The sequence below is a fragment of the Silurus meridionalis genome, chromosome 7 (genome assembly GCF_014805685.1).
Source record: "Silurus meridionalis isolate SWU-2019-XX chromosome 7, ASM1480568v1, whole genome shotgun sequence".
Taxonomy (NCBI): Eukaryota; Metazoa; Chordata; class Actinopteri; order Siluriformes; family Siluridae; genus Silurus; species Silurus meridionalis.
Window position 1 is genome coordinate 10,803,666 of NC_060890.1, and position 17,042 is coordinate 10,820,707.

The window sequence follows — 17,042 nt, forward strand, 5'->3', positions numbered from 1 at the left end:
TTTTTTCATGTGTAATAGGTCCTTTCCTGCTGCCATGTTACCAGCTAGGTAGTCAGCCTAGTACTGCCATGTTCCACAGTGAGGAGAATGGCTCTAAAGGAATGGATCCCCTGGTGCTGATCGATGCCATAGCCATCTGCATGGCGTATGAGGAGAAGGAGCTGTGCAAGATCGGCGAAGTGGCATTGGCTGTCATTTTTGATGTCGCTAGCATTATCTTAGGATCTAAAGAGAGGGTGAGTCTTTCCTTTTCAGCACACATCATCTTGACTCTATTCATGCTAAACGCCTGCTGATCTTCAACAAGACATGTTTCTGATTTAGGCATTGAGTTTAATTGTAGTATTTGTCTTTTGCCAGGCGTGCCAGCTGCCACTCTTTTCCTACATCGTAGAACGTCTGTGTGCGTGCTGCTATGAGCAGGCTTGGTATGCCAAGCTCGGTGGAGTGGTGTCTATAAAGTTCCTCATGGAGAGGTTACCACTTATTTGGGTGCTGCAGAACCAACTGACCTTCCTTAAGGCTCTCTTGTTTGTCATGATGGACCTCACAGGGGAGGTAGGAACACAAAGTGTTGCACTTCAGTGTTTCTTTGCTTGAAGATTTTGAAAGAGTACAGTATGTTTTCATGTAGAATCTTGTACAACTGGAGGCAGCATCTTTGCTATGCCTGGAAGTCTACTGTTTTAGCAGTCGTACCTGATGTACAGTCGCACTGTATACTATTTATTAAATACTTGGGCTGCGGGTGGATTTTAAAATTCTTAATCACAAATTCAAAATTAATAATTGTATGATGAATCGGTGGCACTAGGAAGTTTTAGTGTCGATTACACCACAGCACTATTGAATTATCGAATGGGTCAGATAAATTTTCAGTATCAGTGCAGTAGCCCTGACACAGCAAGTAGTGCTTGCTGCAATTCACAGGTTTGTCTAAATGTGCTCCGTCTAATATGCTATCTTCTCTATTCTAACAGGTAATTCACACGGACTGGAACATTAGTTTCTATAAATGATCTAAGCTTATCATTCTGTGACTGTATTTAGTTGCTTTAACATAAGTGCAAACAGAAAACATGTTTTGTGCATGTTCCAGGGCATACGTTGTAACTATTCATAGATTTCTGTAGTGTGGAAAAATATACCTATACTGCTAATAAGAAAAGTAACTGAAATGTGGTTTCATGTATCTGTACCAGTAACATTACTGACTTTTTGTTGTTGTTTGTTGCAGGTATCTAACGGTGCAGTGGCCATGGCGAAAACCACGCTGGAGCAGCTGCTAGTGCGCTGTGCCACTCCACTGAAGGAAGAAGAGAAGACTGAGGATTTGGTTAGCGCACAGGACAAGTCCTTTCACATGGTGACCCACGACCTGGTGCGCGAGGTCACCTCCCCCAACTCCACTGTGCGCAAGCAGGCCATGCACTCACTGCAGGTTCTGGCCCAGGTTACAGGCAAGAGCATCACCATCATCATGGAGCCTCACAAAGAGGTGTGTTTGAGCTGTGTATCGTCAGAGCTGTAATTGATTACTATTGTTTACGTTGTCTTTGATTTTGTCCACACTGATGGATGTGTATAACCCTGATTGAAACACAACTGAAGTATGAATTCCAACACACGTCACGAAAAACTTTTGATTGTGCATTACGAAGCCTCCAGATGCTTCCTGTTGATAATAAAAGCAATAAACCTAACCAAAGACAAATGGGGCTTCTCACAACTTTTTGTTACAAATAGAACCCCATAAATCATTGCATGCCTTCACATTTAATCTAGAAAAAGTTAAGAAGGATGTTTGTTTGTTATCAGGTTCTTCAGGACATGGTTCCTCCAAAGAAGCACCTTCTTCGTCACCAGCCTGCCAATGCTCAGATAGGGCTGATGGAAGGGAACACGTTCTGCACCACATTGCAGCCTCGCCTCTTCACCATGGATCTCAGTGTCGTCGAGCACAAAGTCTTCTACTCTGAGGTAAGATCTCTGCACTCGTACACTATACGGTGTTGGAAATCACACACACATACTGAGTGTAGCCAATCAAGCCTGCTATTAATCAAACATCTGTCTCAGGAAATTCTGCAGTAACCTAAAAGCATTGTAATGTAACCTTTCCTAGCGTTTATACACTGGTTGTAAAAAAACGAGTTTTTAGTTGTAATAATCTCACACAATTTAGTGAAGGGTTAGATGTTGCAATTTTTTAATACTTTTTTGTTTGTGATTTGCAGTTGTTAAATCTGTGTGAGGCTGAAGATGCAGCACTTATGAAGCTCCCCTGCTATAAAAGTCTGCCTTCTCTGGTTCCTTTGCGCATCGCTGCACTCAGTAAGCATTTTAATTCCCGCTAACGAATTTAAATTGTATTTGAGTAAAGAGCCACTGCTTATAATATGTGGTGAAGCCTGAAAAACTGTCACTAAGCTATAGCAATTGATAATGAGGTGCCTACTGTTAGTCAAGCTTGTAGATCTATAAATTGTTTGCATAATTTTTTTTTATCAAAATTTGTCAACATTCACCAGTGTTTTAGGTCAAATCAGGTGTTACAAAAGAGCTGCGAACTTCCTGTGAACATCAATATGCTTTTTGCATAAGCTGGTTTATTTTTTATTTTTTGTGTTTGTTTGTTTCATTGCTTATTCAGATGCTTTGGCAGCATGTAACTACCTGCCTCAGTCTAGGGAGAAGATTATTGCGGCGCTCTTCAAGGCCCTGAACTCTACAAACAGTGAGCTGCAGGAGGCTGGGGAGGCCTGCATGAGAAAGGTCAGCTCCCACACAACACCGGTCTTCTTTTATTCTCCTTTCTCTGCATCTCTCCCTGCCGTGCTGCCTCTAATGAGTTCTGCCTGAGACAATCAATACAGGATGGAGTGAGGCAGGCGGTGAGGAAAATGAATGTAGCTGTGATGCATCATCTTGCTGTGGAAGACTGGCCTGGGCTTTATTAGAGTGGCCTTTCCACTGCTAATGGAGATACACAGGGCTTTGAATTTTTCTGCCCCACTGTTGACAGAAGACTGAAAGGCATCGTGCTGTTTTTGTGCAGCATGATACTGCTGTAGGATAAAGTCGCATGCTTTCTTTTAGGAAGTCTGAGTAATGAGCTATATTGTTGCCATGACGTTATTTTGTAACACGTCAGTTAAATCGGCGTTAACATACCTGATGCATTGGATTTTTTTTTTTAAATGTTGTAGTTTGTTAAATGTTATAAATTATTAGTAAAATAATTTTTTGTCTGTCTGGGTATATAAACAGGCTCACCAATAAGAGAATTAAGAACCCTCTACTTACATTTTGAAAATAAATGTTATGTTTGGCACACGCATTTAACCCATGCTCTTTCTAGTGACGTGTCTTACCTCAGCGCTGTAATTATAATGCACGCCATCATCTGCTGCGGTACACACAGTGGCTAAGGTGTGGTCTGACTAACAACAGAATAATATTTACTAGGCGCATTAATTAAGTGTTCTTAAATAATTGGCACTATCAGAACTCCGATACCCAGCTGACACCTTCAGAAAAAACTTACCTTAAATGAATTAATGTCTCATTGTGTGGCTTCATGTTCCTTCCCTCTTTACAGTTCTTGGAGGGAGCCACTATTGAAGTGGATCAGATCCACACTCACATGCGGCCTCTGTTGATGATGCTGGGAGATTATCGCAGTTTGACTCTAAATGTGGTCAACAGACTGACCTCAGTCACGAGACTTTTCCCCAATTCCTTCAATGACAAGTTCTGTGACCAGATGATGGTGAGTTACAAGCACACATTTCGGATAAATATAACTCGTAATTTATCACTCTATTTGTTACATATTTTTAAATGCCAAAATGGTAATATAGTATCTGTGTAATGTTATTGGCTTTGTTTCTCTCAGCAACATTTGAGGAAGTGGATGGAGGTGGTGGTGCTCACTCATAAAGGAGGCCAGCGCAGCGACGGCAGTGTAAGTGTGAGAGTTTCCTTTTGTTTGCATTATTGTTCAGCAGGGCTGAGTGGGCTTATTGCTGGGAGTCGGCGTCAGTGCTGACTCCTGGTGTCTTTATTGTGACCTTCACATTTTTAAAATGCAGAAATTCCTCTGAGTGAGTGATTTTCTGTTTTAGCTCACGCTGCTGTAGTCAGCATTGAAGCACTGTTCTAGCGTGCTGTGTTTTATGAGTGTGGTAGCAGAAACCTAAGGTGTCTGCACCGTGATCTGCCCCAGAACCGCTCACCGCTCAAATATGAGGTTCGAGTGGCTATATTACAATCAATGATTAATTAGGCGCCAGTCTCCCATGGGTCGGCTTGCTAACAAGCCTCCGAGCACTGTATCCTTGTTATCTGGTGGGCGGATAACCTTGTCGAGGTAAGAAAAGGTGAGAGGATGGAACCTTATAGATAACTAACGTTCTTTGTGGAGCTTGTTTTTGCACCCACTATGTCCAAGCATATTGTAATTACATGCAAATTGGCACTTTGTACATGTAACTCGTGATCAGCAATACTGATGAGGCGGGGTCAGCCAGAAGCAGGGGCAAGGCTTAGGATGCTGAGCTAAGAGACGTGAAACGGCGCTCGTGTTTTTTAAAACTTCACCTTGTCTTTAAAATGTCACGTGACAGTTAGAAGTTTTAATAAGTACAATGTTTAGACCTTATGTCTGTCAGTCTGCACTTCACAACCAGCCCACACCACTCACTCGGTCGACACGTCGCATCTTTTTATCACATCTTTCTTTTTTCGCACCTCATTCACCACTCCATCATTAATGTTCTTCACTGCTGTCCTGTCACTCACTGCTTTGCTGATCGTGTGTCCGTTATTTCTTGTTCCGGAGCAGCCTGCTATGGAGGGTGTGGAGGTGAGATGGTGGTGTGTTGAGAGGCGTTCTTCCTGTGCTCGTGCTTCTTTTTTTTTCTGTGCTGATGGAGTGCTCTGTAACCGTAACTGTGCCTCTGTCTCTGTGGTGTCGTGTTTGATTTCTGAGTATCATCTTTGTCTTGTGTTTGTCTCTTTCAAGTCTAGACTTCAGTAGACTATTCGAGCAACTTATTGCTGATATATGTCCAAATATGTACACAACTGATATTTACCTGCTGGTTTTACATTTTGCATAACAATTGATCTGAAAGTGCCCGAGGTACTTTAAAGTATCGAGCTTTTTAAAATTTAAGCACCAGCATGTCTGCAAAAAAAGCCACCTTTATTTTAGTTTTGTTTTTTTAAATACACTTTCTTCCCAGACTATTGCTTGCACAATTCTTTAGGTCAGCAAGCATCATCTCTTCAGTGAACTGTCCTTAACAGTCCAGGAATCTTAATTTGGAAACACCATTTTTTTTCCGTCTTAACCATATTCAACTTTTAAAAAAACTTAAAAAGCCCTACTTTTTGGTCCTGAAGATTTTCCTAGTATTTCTTGCTGTTTATAGTATGTACCATGGGTCATAAAATTAGTGTATAAATTACTAATGCAGTGATGTTTTCCGTTCTCATTTGCTTTTTGTAGGAGATGAAGATCTGCTCAGCTATCATAAACCTCTTTCACCTGATCCCGGCTGCTCCTCAGACTCTGGTCAAACCCCTGCTGGAGGTAGTGATGAAGACTGAGCGTGCCATGCTAATTGAGGTGAAAAGGCTGATTATTTAGGCAAATTTTTACAATCATTAGTCCATTGTGTTTTGTCTTATTGGGTAGCAGGAATGTAAACCTTTTTGCGTGTCTTGGTCTGTTAAGGCGGGCAGTCCTTTCCGAGAGCCGCTCATCAAGTTTTTGACACGTCACCCCTCGCAGACAGTTGAACTGTTCATGATGGAGGCCACGCTCAATGATCCACAGTGGAGTCGCATGTTCATGGTAAATGTTTTTTTTTTTTGTTTTGTTTTGCTTTTGAGCACTTATTTACTTTGCAAATTGTTCAATCTTTTTCTGCCTTAATAAAATGTATTTCAGAGTTTCTTGAAGCACAAAGATGCCAAGCCTCTGAGAGATGTGTTAGCCTCGAACCCAAACCGCTTTGTCCCCCTGCTAGTTCCTGCAGGTACTCCGGGTACAGTGCGACCTGGTTCGCCCTCCACCAGCACGGCTCGCCTAGACCTGCAGTTCCAAGCCATTAAGGTGAACAAAAGCCTTGTTTTTTTTTGTTTTTTTTCCCCTCATCCCATGTGAATTTGAAGTCTGTTTGATGCAAGTCTGCAGTATAAGTATTTTTCTGTCTTAGATCATAAGCATCATAGTGAAGAATGATGAAGGCTGGCTAGCAGGACAACACTCTCTGGTCAGCCAATTAAGGCGTGTCTGGGTCAGTGAGGCCTTCCAGGAGCGCCACCGTAAAGACAACATGGCTGCGACTAACTGGAAGGAACCCAAGTTGCTGGCTTACTGCCTGCTCAGCTATTGCAAGTATGACCAAGACATTCGAATTTTTATCCAATCACATGGCTGTGCATGAACCAGTATGATTATATTATAAGAATTCATATTTGATTGTTGACTGTGAGGGTATTTTTGCTTCATCAGACGTAACTATTCTGAGATCGAGCTGCTGTTCCAGCTCCTGCGGGCCTTCACTGGCCGCTTCCTGTGCAACATGACTTTCTTGAAGGAGTACATGGAGGAAGAGATTCCAAAGAACTACAGCATTGCACACAAGCGAGCGCTCTTCTTCCGCTTTGTCGAATTCAATGACCCGCAGTTTAACGATGAGCTCAAAGCCAAGGTGAGACACTTCTGAATGATGTATAAAGATGCTGTAATTGGGAGATAAAAAAAAACAAAACTTAATTCAGTAAGATTGTTAGTTAAGTATCATACAAATTGGATCCTATCAAAAATCTCAGGTCAGATATTCTCCAAGGTATTAAGCATGCCTTTGCTATGTAACAAACTACTTTCTGACTTTACTTTGCTGTGACCCTTTCCGCTATTAGATAAGACTTATTTGAGGGTGTGACCGATTTTATGACATAAATCAGTGTTCCCAAGCATTACAAACACTAGCTATATACTTAATTAGAGGCGAAAGGGCTGAGGTATGAACTCGGAACGTGCTCGCGCCATGCAAGCTGGGCATTGGGCGCATAGTCCTGTGTTTAAAAGGCCCTGCTGAATATACATGTACTGCAGCAGGTAGGAAGCTTTTATCACAGACAAACTCAGATTATATAGCTTTACGCAAAGTTGCTACTTTTGCTTTTACATTGTTAAGCAGATTTACTCTAAAATTGACAAACCTCAGTATATTTGATTAATTTTCCTTTCCCTTTTGCAAACACAGCCTCTTTTCATGATTTCTGGTGGTTTAGCCATCACCGCACTTCTACAGCCTTGCATACTGTAACCATTTTTTACCTCCTGCAGCTAAAAGTGCACGCAGAGAGGTTTCTGATAGTTGACGCAGCAACACGTTTTAACACAATGCTTGTTTTGAGTGGTATTCTCCATGGGTTTTGTGGTGGATGTGTAGGGGGGGGTGGGGTGTCTGTGTTTAGAGGCTGTGTGCTGCCATAATAGATAGTGTGTAATGGAGTCTGCGCTGCACCATCACTCATGCTAACGGCGTAGGGGCTCATTAAGGCGGGGGATAATGAAGGCACACCTGCAGCCCTGCGGCCTGCCTGATACCAGCACCGTAGTACGTGCCATCATTTATTCTACACACACGCTAACACAACAAAAACACACACGCAGCGGCCACTATCAAACAACACAGTGCAGCTAGCAGACACAGGCAGTTTTGTTGTCTCACCTGCAGAGACAGACAAAGCCGGGTTTGCCCACTGGTCTGAAATACCCTGGGGGACAAGCAGACATGATTATTGATCACTTTCTCTAATGAGATGCATCTCAGCTCAAGTGGTGTTGCCAGATGCTTTTCTGTAAGGGCTTAATGAGCTCGAGCTGAGGGAGAGCCCAGCAACGTGAGAGATTAGCTAAAGCATTAGAGTTTTCAAAATGTTTTATACAGAATATTTATGTAGGTGGGTGTAACTATAGGTATTTTGAGAGCAGTGATATTAGTAGCTTATAAAGGTAATGTTTTTTACTATTATTAGGAAATGGAAATAATAGTAAAATGTCTAGTTTATTTTTTTTATATATATAAGCACAAAAATATTAAATTTTTAGGGCTGTCAAAATTAACACAATAATAATGCAAATTAAATTTTAACGGCAATGCCTGTTTAGCCATTTTTATTAAAAATAGAAATAAATAAATATAAAGAAGGCGACCTTCAACACAACACACATTTATTCACGACATCCTTTATTTATCCAGATATTACCGTATTTTCCGGACTATAAGCCGCTACTTTTTTCCCCACGCTTAAACAACGAAGCGGCTAATATATGGATTTTTCCTGGGTTTTTCCTGGTTTTACAAGCTTCAAGCCAAAAAACTGTGCCCCATAACATTAGACCAATAAAATTGCCGAACGGGAACCAATGAAATTCTTTATATTAAATTGGATACGCTCCCACTAAATCGGGCCGCACCACATCATAAATATGGATGAGGTTCCTCTGACGTTTGACCTGACGCTCACTCGGACTGTCAACAGGAAATGCGAATCATTCGTCACGCTGACAACAACCGGGCATGAAAAAACACACTTCACCTGTGTTCTGAGCTGCACGGCACTGGGAGAAAAGCTACCGATGGTGATTTTTAAACGCACAACGATGCCAAAAGATAAAGAAATTGTTGTGAAAGGAAGGAGGAAGACAGTGAACAATGACTTTCTTGGTAGGCTACTGTTTAGATACAAGTAGTGCAACACACTGTCTTTTGTTAATGCCTGTGTAAAGTTCATTAGTTTCTGCGGCTTATAGACAGGTGCGGCTTATTTATGTTCAAAATAAAAATCTTTGTCAAATTCAGTGGGTGCGGCTTATATATGGGTGCGCTCAATAGTCCGGAAATTACGGTAATAAAAGTCTAAAACTGCTGAAAACAGTTTACTGATGCACCAAGATACACACATCCGGCAATTAAAACCATCTGTGTGGAAACATGGCAAAAGGTTCTTTTGGTGTCCTGATGATTTACGTAATTTAAAATATCATAATTACTTTTTTGCAATAATATTTTGTTTCATGCTCTATTTTGAGTATGGTTTCACTAATAAACATACATTTGCATAAAGCATCCATATTTGTCCATGGCCATGATGATTAGAGTATTAAAATTTTTTTTTTTAAAGGTACATTTTATAACAAATAAAAATGTGCGATTAAGTTGCAGTTAATCACGAGTTAACCCATGTCAATCATGTGAGTAATCGCTATTAACAGTGATTGACAGCCCTGATCATTTTACGTAATTTATAAAATTTCTTAATTGCAATCAAATCATGATTATAAGCTACTAATATCACTGTAGCAGTTTTTTATTCTTGAAATAGCTTTGTGTATAACACTTTTCCGACTTAAAGCTATTTTTATATATATATATATATATATATATATATATATATATATATATATATATATATATATATATATATATATATATATATATATATATATATATATATATATATATACACACACACACACACACACACACACACACACACAAAGATCCAGAACTACAACTAGGTATTTTGGCTTGTTTTATCTGTTACTTTTTTTTTTTTTTTTTACTTAATTTTCACCTCATGCCCCTATTGTACAATTGTGTGTACAATTACACACTGAATAGCTTTTCTACATTTATAATTCTCCTTTGTGGAATTTGCCACAGGGAACCACAAACACAGTCTAATGACATTATCGTAATGTGCTCTCATGTCACTGTGATTAATATCACAGAGCTGGAGAATGAACTGCCACCCATGATTCAAAATCATCAGAGCTGCCACCCAGCAGCACAATTTCTGTGAAAGCAATAAATTATAGCACATTCTTGACAACTTGGTCACTCCTGCGGCCTAGGCTTAGCATTCATTCTATCTTAATCTGTGTCTTAATCACTATCTTAAAGTGTTTTTGATCTGTTAATTATAATGGAGGCTTTGTTTATTTGCATCTCTGTGACTTTTGAATTTAAGGTCTTGCAGCACATCCTACACCCAGCCTTTCTGTACAGCTTTGAGAAAGGGGAAGGTGAGCAGCTCCTGGGCCCCCCTAACCCAGAGGGAGACAACCCCGAGAGCATCACTAGTGTTTTCATCACCAAGGTAACATTGTAGGCTTCCACATCAATGCTGTCATTCGTTTTTGACTGGGGCTAATATTAGTCTGAAAGAAATATCACAACCTTGTTAAAGGTCATCGTGTTTGTGGTGTTTCAAATCCGATTATAGCCAAGACAAAATGCTGGGGGACAATGGCCTCCATTTGTTTCACACTTAAATTGATTATCTCTTCCTCAGTCTGGCATTAACCGTGGCAAGGAGCTTGGCCTATCAGTTACTCTCTTAGTCTGATCATTTCTTGCCACCTCAAAACTCTTTGCTCACTGTAATAGCATTTTTTTTTTTTTTTTTTTTTTTTTTTTTTAGACGGATGAAATATAATAAGGCCATTTCCTTCAAACTGTTCTGTAGGTGCTGGATCCAGAGAAGCAATCTGACCTCTTGGACTCCCTAAGGATCAACCTGCTGCAGTTCTCCACACTGCTGGTGGAACATGCACCCCACCACATCCATGACAACAACAAGAGCAGGAACAGCAAACTGAGGCGACTCATGACCTTTGCCTGGCCCTGTCTGCTTCCTAAAGCCTGTGTAGACCCGGCCTGCAAATACAGTGGTCATCTGCTCCTGGCTCACATCATCGCCAAATTTGCCATTCACAAAAAGATCGTTTTGCAGGTTAGAAATTTAGGAGCAAATTTTATTTCCCTGTATTTTTATTTTATTTTTTATTTCAGTACCAATATGAACTGTTATCTCGACTGTTATATCCACAAATGTTTTGTTTTCAGGTGTTCCACAGTCTGTTGAAGGCTCACACTATGGAGGCTCGTGCCATTGTGCGGCAGGCCATGGCTATTCTCACTCCAGCTGTACCCGCCCGCATGGAGGATGGGCATCAGATGCTCACTCACTGGACTCGGAAGATCATCGTGGAGGAGGGCCACACTGTGCCTCAGCTGGTCCATATACTGCACCTCATTGTGCAGCACTTCAGGGTAAGAGTCAGGTTTAATTTATACAACTCATATTGTAGATATGGATACTGATTTTAAGGTTATAAACAGATGCAGACATTTTGTTGCTGTTGTAGTTGTTGACCCTGTGCTTGTTTGTGGTCAGGTTTATTACCCTGTGAGGCATCACCTTGTGCAGCACATGATCAGCGCCATGCAGCGACTCGGCTTCACCCCCAGTGTCACGATCGAGCAAAGAAAGCTGGCTGTTGACCTGGCTGAGGTTGTCATTAAATGGGAGCTTCAGCGGATCAAAGATCAGCAGGTCAGGCACATTTTGAATATTTAGGTTAATTTAACTTAAATGTCAGCACATACATTTTAAAGTACTTTATTTCCCTGAAGTGCAACCCCTTTGTGAATTATATGTTTTGGTTGGCAGCCGGAGTCAGAAGCAGATGCAGCTGCAGGTGGTGAGGGCACAAGCTCTGGAGCACTGAAGCGAGGAGCATCTGTGGACTCTGCTCAAGATGTGAAGAGGTTCCGCACAGCTACCGGTTCAGTGGGCACGGTAAAGAAACCTTAAACCCAGCAACAGTTTGGGGTCACAATGGCAGTCCTGTTTCTCTCTGTGTGTTTAAAGTGGCATGTTTGAACACAGAGTCTCGTATTCTTCTCAGGTGTTTGGCCGCAGTCAGTCATTACCTGGCACTGAGGCGCTGCTCACCAAACCTGTAGAGAAGCAGCACACAGACACCGTGGTCAACTTCCTCATCCGCATTGCTTGCCAGGTAAATAAACCACCCTGTCCTATGCTTCAGTTGTGAACAGAAGGAATAAAGTCAGGTGTATGTAGAAGAGATCATTTTCTTGTGAGCCATTTTGCATTTTAACATTTTGTACTCAACAGTATGTTAATCGTTTCATGTTTTCAGGTGAATGACAGCACTAGTGTAGCAGGCTCTCCTGGTGAACTGCTCTCCCGCCGCTGTGTGAATTTGATGAAGATGGCCCTAAGGCCAGACATGTGGCCCCGTGCTGAGCTCAAACTGCAGTGGTTTGACAAGCTGCTCATGACTGTGGTGAGTACCTGTGTAAGCTGTTAATCCTGGCTTTAGGTGATTAGGGATTTATTCTTTTAAATTAGAATGGAGTTCTTAGATCTCAGCTATGTTTCTGAGCTTATTAAATATTTAGCTCTTGTTATGTTTTTCTGCCCATTTTTGACTTGATCAAAACGATCTCCTTGTCCTCGTCCTGTCCCATTTCCCCCTCATTCTTTTCATTGCCTTTCCAAAACAGTTTTGATGTGAGCCAAATCGATATCCTCGGGCTGATGACTGATTTCTCACACTCTGGAGCTCAGCACTGTGACTAATTCTGTTGTCATCTAGGAGACTGGGTCTCAATTAGGCAGTCTATCCACTTTTTCAGGGTGTGATCTGTTTCCCTTACTTCCTCCAGCTCATTCACATTTTTTGTGCTCGTTCCACCTTTCTCTCACTCACCTTCTCTTTCTTTCTTTTCCTCTTTCTCCTTGCCTTTGGAATGGCCTTCCTGTCTTGCAAACACACCGCCCTATTGATTCTTTTTTAGGAGCAGACACATGTGCCCTTCTCCAGCCTTGTGTGTTTGATTGAAACGACAAAAATGGGGCCTTATTCCCCAGGTTGCAATAAAATGACAGTGCAGTCTGTTTAGACTTTGTGTAATTGTAGATTTTGACATTTGCTTGTCTTGAATTCCAGGAAAAATTTAGTTTTTCTGTCGAGGTGTAGCAAACTAACTAAAAAGGGGTTTGTGTATGTATGATTGTGCTTCTACAAAGCCATCAAGTCTTGTTTTTACAAACTCTTTTCTCTGATTAATTTTTACTGTTATTTCATCTGCCCTTATACAGACAGATTTCAGCAAGGTTATCAGTTTGTACTGGCCTTGCTCCATGTAAGACAGTCCTTCATTATTTCTCTCACAAAGACACTTGTTGTTATGGCTTTCTGCTAGGTCTCATAAGGAAGTAGACTCTATGCCCAGCCCTATTATTAGCATAAATGAAGTGTACCACAAATCCGATTTCTATCATGGACATGCATCTGTGTTGGGCAGCTCACTATATATTTACCTTTGTGTCTCTGAGAGAACAATCTAAGGCTTATCTTGCCCTCTTTTCATCATAACTTGATATGCTGTGCTTTCAGTCTGTTAAACGTACTTCATTTATGAGCAATGTTTCAATTTTGTTTTCTACTGGATATACGACACTTTAAAGCTGAACATGTTATTTGATTTTATCTCAGATGATGTGCTTCTTTCTCTCTTGTATAGGAACAACCCAACCAGGCCAACTTTTCAAACATCTGCACAGGGCTGGAGATCCTGAGCTTCCTGCTGACCGTGCTGCAGTCTCCAGCCATTCTGGCCCACTTCAAACCTCTGCAGAGAGGCATTGCAGCCTGCATGACCTGCGGCAACACCAAAGTTCTCCGAGCGGTACACTCTCTGCTCTCCAGACTCATGAGCATCTTCCCCACTGAGCCCAGTGAGTTAAAGAGCCAAAACCCTGCTTGTGGGCCAGCTGTATTTATTTTTAAGTGCATAATGTAATGTTAAAAAGAATATACAACTATATGTTTTCACTTCCAATAACAAAGACTTCTCTATTATGATTTGTATGGTGGTCAGGATTGGTACCAAAAGGAATGACAGAAAAATGCCAATCTTGCATTTCAACAACATTTCATGTTTGAAGTAGGTAGTGGCGAGTGCACAAGATAGTTGCTGGTCCTCTAAAGCAGAAGTTAAACAACTTTTGTTTGCAGCGTTTTTCTGTTATAATTATAGTGCTTTCATGGCTCAGCTCCACCAAACGTACATAAAACATTGCCTTTCTAATGCTAGTGAGTATTTTTTTTATTTTTTTTATTTTTATAAAGTATTAATGGTGAATTTTGTTTTTTGCAAATATTAGCACAGCTAAATATAGCGCTGATAACTTTTCATGCATAGTCTCAGACATCCTCATTAATTAATCTGACTGGAATTGCTTCTATATCTGCAATGGTTTATGCTAATTTAAACAAACTCATGGTGTCATGCTTTATTAACATTTTAATATAACACAGGATTTTGTTTGTCACGTCTTTCACTATCAAGTGACCAGCTGATCCAAAGAAATGTTGGAGTTATGTAATGAGACAAATACACACTCACAATCTCTCTTAAAAGTATTTGTACATTTATTTTGACCTGAATATGGGTGGATCTTTTTTTCCTGAAACTACATGATGAGTAATGAAAGTAATGTAAAGCTTGTGCTGTGGACTTCAATCAGTAGGTCTCATATACATGAGACATTTTGTTATATATATATATATATATATATATATATATATATATATATATATATATATATATATATATATATATATATATATATATATAATATATGTGAGACATTTTGGAGTGTATCTATTGGAAAACATTATTTTAACAAACTCCTTGTTTTAATTTTAACCTTATTGTTTCTAATAGCTACTTTTATTTGCCTCTCTTTCCAGGTACCTCTTCGGTGGCCTCCAAATATGAGGAGTTGGAGTGTTTGTACGCAGCTGTAGGAAAAGTAATTTATGAGGGTCTTACCAATTATGAGAAGGCCACCAGCGCCAACCCCACTCAACTGTTTGGTAAGATGCGTCTATAGACTGTTTAATGCCGGTAGTGCCAATAATAATGAAATGTTTTTCACATTTAGCCTACTTTTACATTACAAGAATACTGTATCCTGTCACAGGAAATCCTTTTGAAGCCAATTTCTCAAATTACATAAAGCAGGATGTTTCTTAATTCCCACAAACACACAATAGGTGATAAAACAGTATTGGATTACATCCTATCATTAGTGGTATTTGATCCTGGCCCAAAATGGGCACTGCTGGTCAATAAATACCTCCTGATTGTCCCCTGCTAGAGGCATACAGTTACACATGCACCACTGATATGATGTATGTGTCTCGCCCAGGGTGACTTTTTACATTTGTCTTAGCTCCCCAGAGTCTCAGCCCAAAAAAAGCATAGCTTATCCTCTCACCCCCACTTCAGCTGCGATCTGTCAGATTTCTTTAAAATGACCTTGTAATTCATTGAGTATGAGACAAGATGCCAGCAGAATGGCATTCAGTGGTCATGCACTTGTGCAATAGGAGAGACCCCATACCCCTGAAAAGTCAACTTAACCCTTATCTTTTACTCCCTTTCTCTCCCCATCTACTTATAGGAACTCTGATGATATTAAAATCAGCCTGCAGCTACAACTCTAGCTATATCGACCGCCTCATTTCTGTCTTCATGCGCTCGCTTCAGAAGATGGTACGGGAGCACCTGAGCCCACAGACCAGTCCTGGAGCTACAGAGACCAGCGCAGGTGAGCCACCATACAATGCTGAATTAATTTCGATTAGCTACTGTCGCAGAGATGGTGCATTAAGGTAATATGATATAGCTTTCCATGGCCAAATTAAACGAAAATGTACTTTAAGTGCTGGCCTCTTTTTGTCAACATGCCACCTGCTTGTCTTGTTTCTGTTCCTGTTTCTCTCTCTCTCTCTCTCTCTCTCTCTCTCTCTCTCTCTCTCTCTCTCTCTCACACACACACACACACAAGCAAACATTCCTATGATTAGTCTCCTTCGTCCCTGCTTTGTTCTGATGCCAAGTCACAGTATCTGCTATAGAAAACTTTTACTCCATCATCTGTATGCCAGTTGCACGGTGGGATAAAAGCACCTATACATACTTAAATCATTTGACATTTGATATGTCAAGGTCTTTATCACAGAGCAAGTCAGTGTATCCTGTGGTGTCTGCATTTGACCACTGGGTGCTGCAGAAGGACCAGTATAACCATAGCTATGAGAGACCAGTCAATTTTCGGAATACAGAAACAGCTGCTAGAAAATCCCTCACCTTTTCCAATGGCTTAGCAACACCAATCCACCCTCTTTGCTCAGACCTCCCCAAAGTGCTATCCCAGACATGGATCGTTTACTTTAAGACATACAGACAGGCTCGTGAACACATGCACATGCTTCCAGCTGTCACTCATAGTCACTCTGCAGCATCACTGTGGCAGTTGTGCCAAAGCCATGTGCACACAGCATGAGTCTACACAGAGCTTCAAATCAGCAATCTGCAACTAGCACAATCCCATCTCCCCACTGCTACAGCTGATCAGCACTCACACTTAACCACTCACAAATCAACCAGAAAATGCATTTAGATTCAAGCTTTCCTTAGCTTCAGTTCTTTATGCTAAAATGGAGTCCTCCTGGTGGCAGGATGTTAAGGGATCTCTTTTTCATCCTTTGACAGTTGGGGTCTGGATGACTTTGTCAAGCTGAGAGTAAAATTAGAATTTAAAATGAGCCACTATGTAAAAGAGGGCCATGCCATGACTTGTAAACGGCTTCTTTTGCCAAATATGCTCTAGTTCTTCTGATTCAGTTCACTAATATTTTGACCTCTGCTGATCTCTATTTATGTGTTCTTGTGTTTCAGTCACAAGTGAACTGGTCATGCTGAGTCTGGATCTGGTGAAAACTAGGCTGTCCGTGATGAACATGGAGATGAGGAAGAACTTCATTCAGGTCATTCTCACCTCCCTGATCGAGAAATCACCTGACCCGAAGGTCCTCCGTGCTGTGGTGAAGATTGTGGAGGAGTGGGTGAAGAATAATTCCCCCATGGCGTCCAACCAGGTAGATAATTTTAAGCCCGTACATTTTAAAAAATGGGAGTCTGGGTCAGGTTGGTAATTAGGTGTATGCAAATCCTGCTGTGACCCCATGCTTAAATTGATTGTGTGCACCAGAGTATTCAGTGCTTCTGTAATGCTCCCATAGCTTTGTTCAGTGGGCAGTGTGCCCTGGCTGGATGTCTACACCC

The 17,042-nt window shown here is 40.9% G+C and overlaps 1 protein-coding gene across 4 annotated transcripts in view; it reads left to right on the plus strand.

Annotated features, from left to right (window-relative positions):
• The window catches only part of LOC124388631 (transformation/transcription domain-associated protein), a 63,045-nt gene that overhangs the window by 17,028 nt on the left and 28,975 nt on the right, over positions 1-17,042 (plus strand). For all 4 annotated transcript variants that reach the window (XM_046853484.1, XM_046853483.1, XM_046853482.1 and 1 more), the window contains exons 24-47: positions 19-236; positions 361-558; positions 1,238-1,498; positions 1,819-1,980; positions 2,238-2,334; positions 2,654-2,775; positions 3,602-3,772; positions 3,899-3,967; positions 5,516-5,635; positions 5,744-5,863; positions 5,960-6,124; positions 6,228-6,409; positions 6,527-6,725; positions 10,060-10,188; positions 10,558-10,824; positions 10,938-11,144; positions 11,269-11,427; positions 11,545-11,673; positions 11,783-11,893; positions 12,038-12,184; positions 13,428-13,641; positions 14,660-14,785; positions 15,376-15,522; positions 16,656-16,855. In XM_046853484.1, coding sequence (XP_046709440.1) covers positions 19-236; positions 361-558; positions 1,238-1,498; positions 1,819-1,980; positions 2,238-2,334; positions 2,654-2,775; positions 3,602-3,772; positions 3,899-3,967; positions 5,516-5,635; positions 5,744-5,863; positions 5,960-6,124; positions 6,228-6,409; positions 6,527-6,725; positions 10,060-10,188; positions 10,558-10,824; positions 10,938-11,144; positions 11,269-11,427; positions 11,545-11,673; positions 11,783-11,893; positions 12,038-12,184; positions 13,428-13,641; positions 14,660-14,785; positions 15,376-15,522; positions 16,656-16,855 — 3,920 coding nt within the window. The remainder of the gene's footprint in view (positions 1-18; positions 237-360; positions 559-1,237; positions 1,499-1,818; positions 1,981-2,237; positions 2,335-2,653; positions 2,776-3,601; positions 3,773-3,898; positions 3,968-5,515; positions 5,636-5,743; positions 5,864-5,959; positions 6,125-6,227; positions 6,410-6,526; positions 6,726-10,059; positions 10,189-10,557; positions 10,825-10,937; positions 11,145-11,268; positions 11,428-11,544; positions 11,674-11,782; positions 11,894-12,037; positions 12,185-13,427; positions 13,642-14,659; positions 14,786-15,375; positions 15,523-16,655; positions 16,856-17,042) is intronic.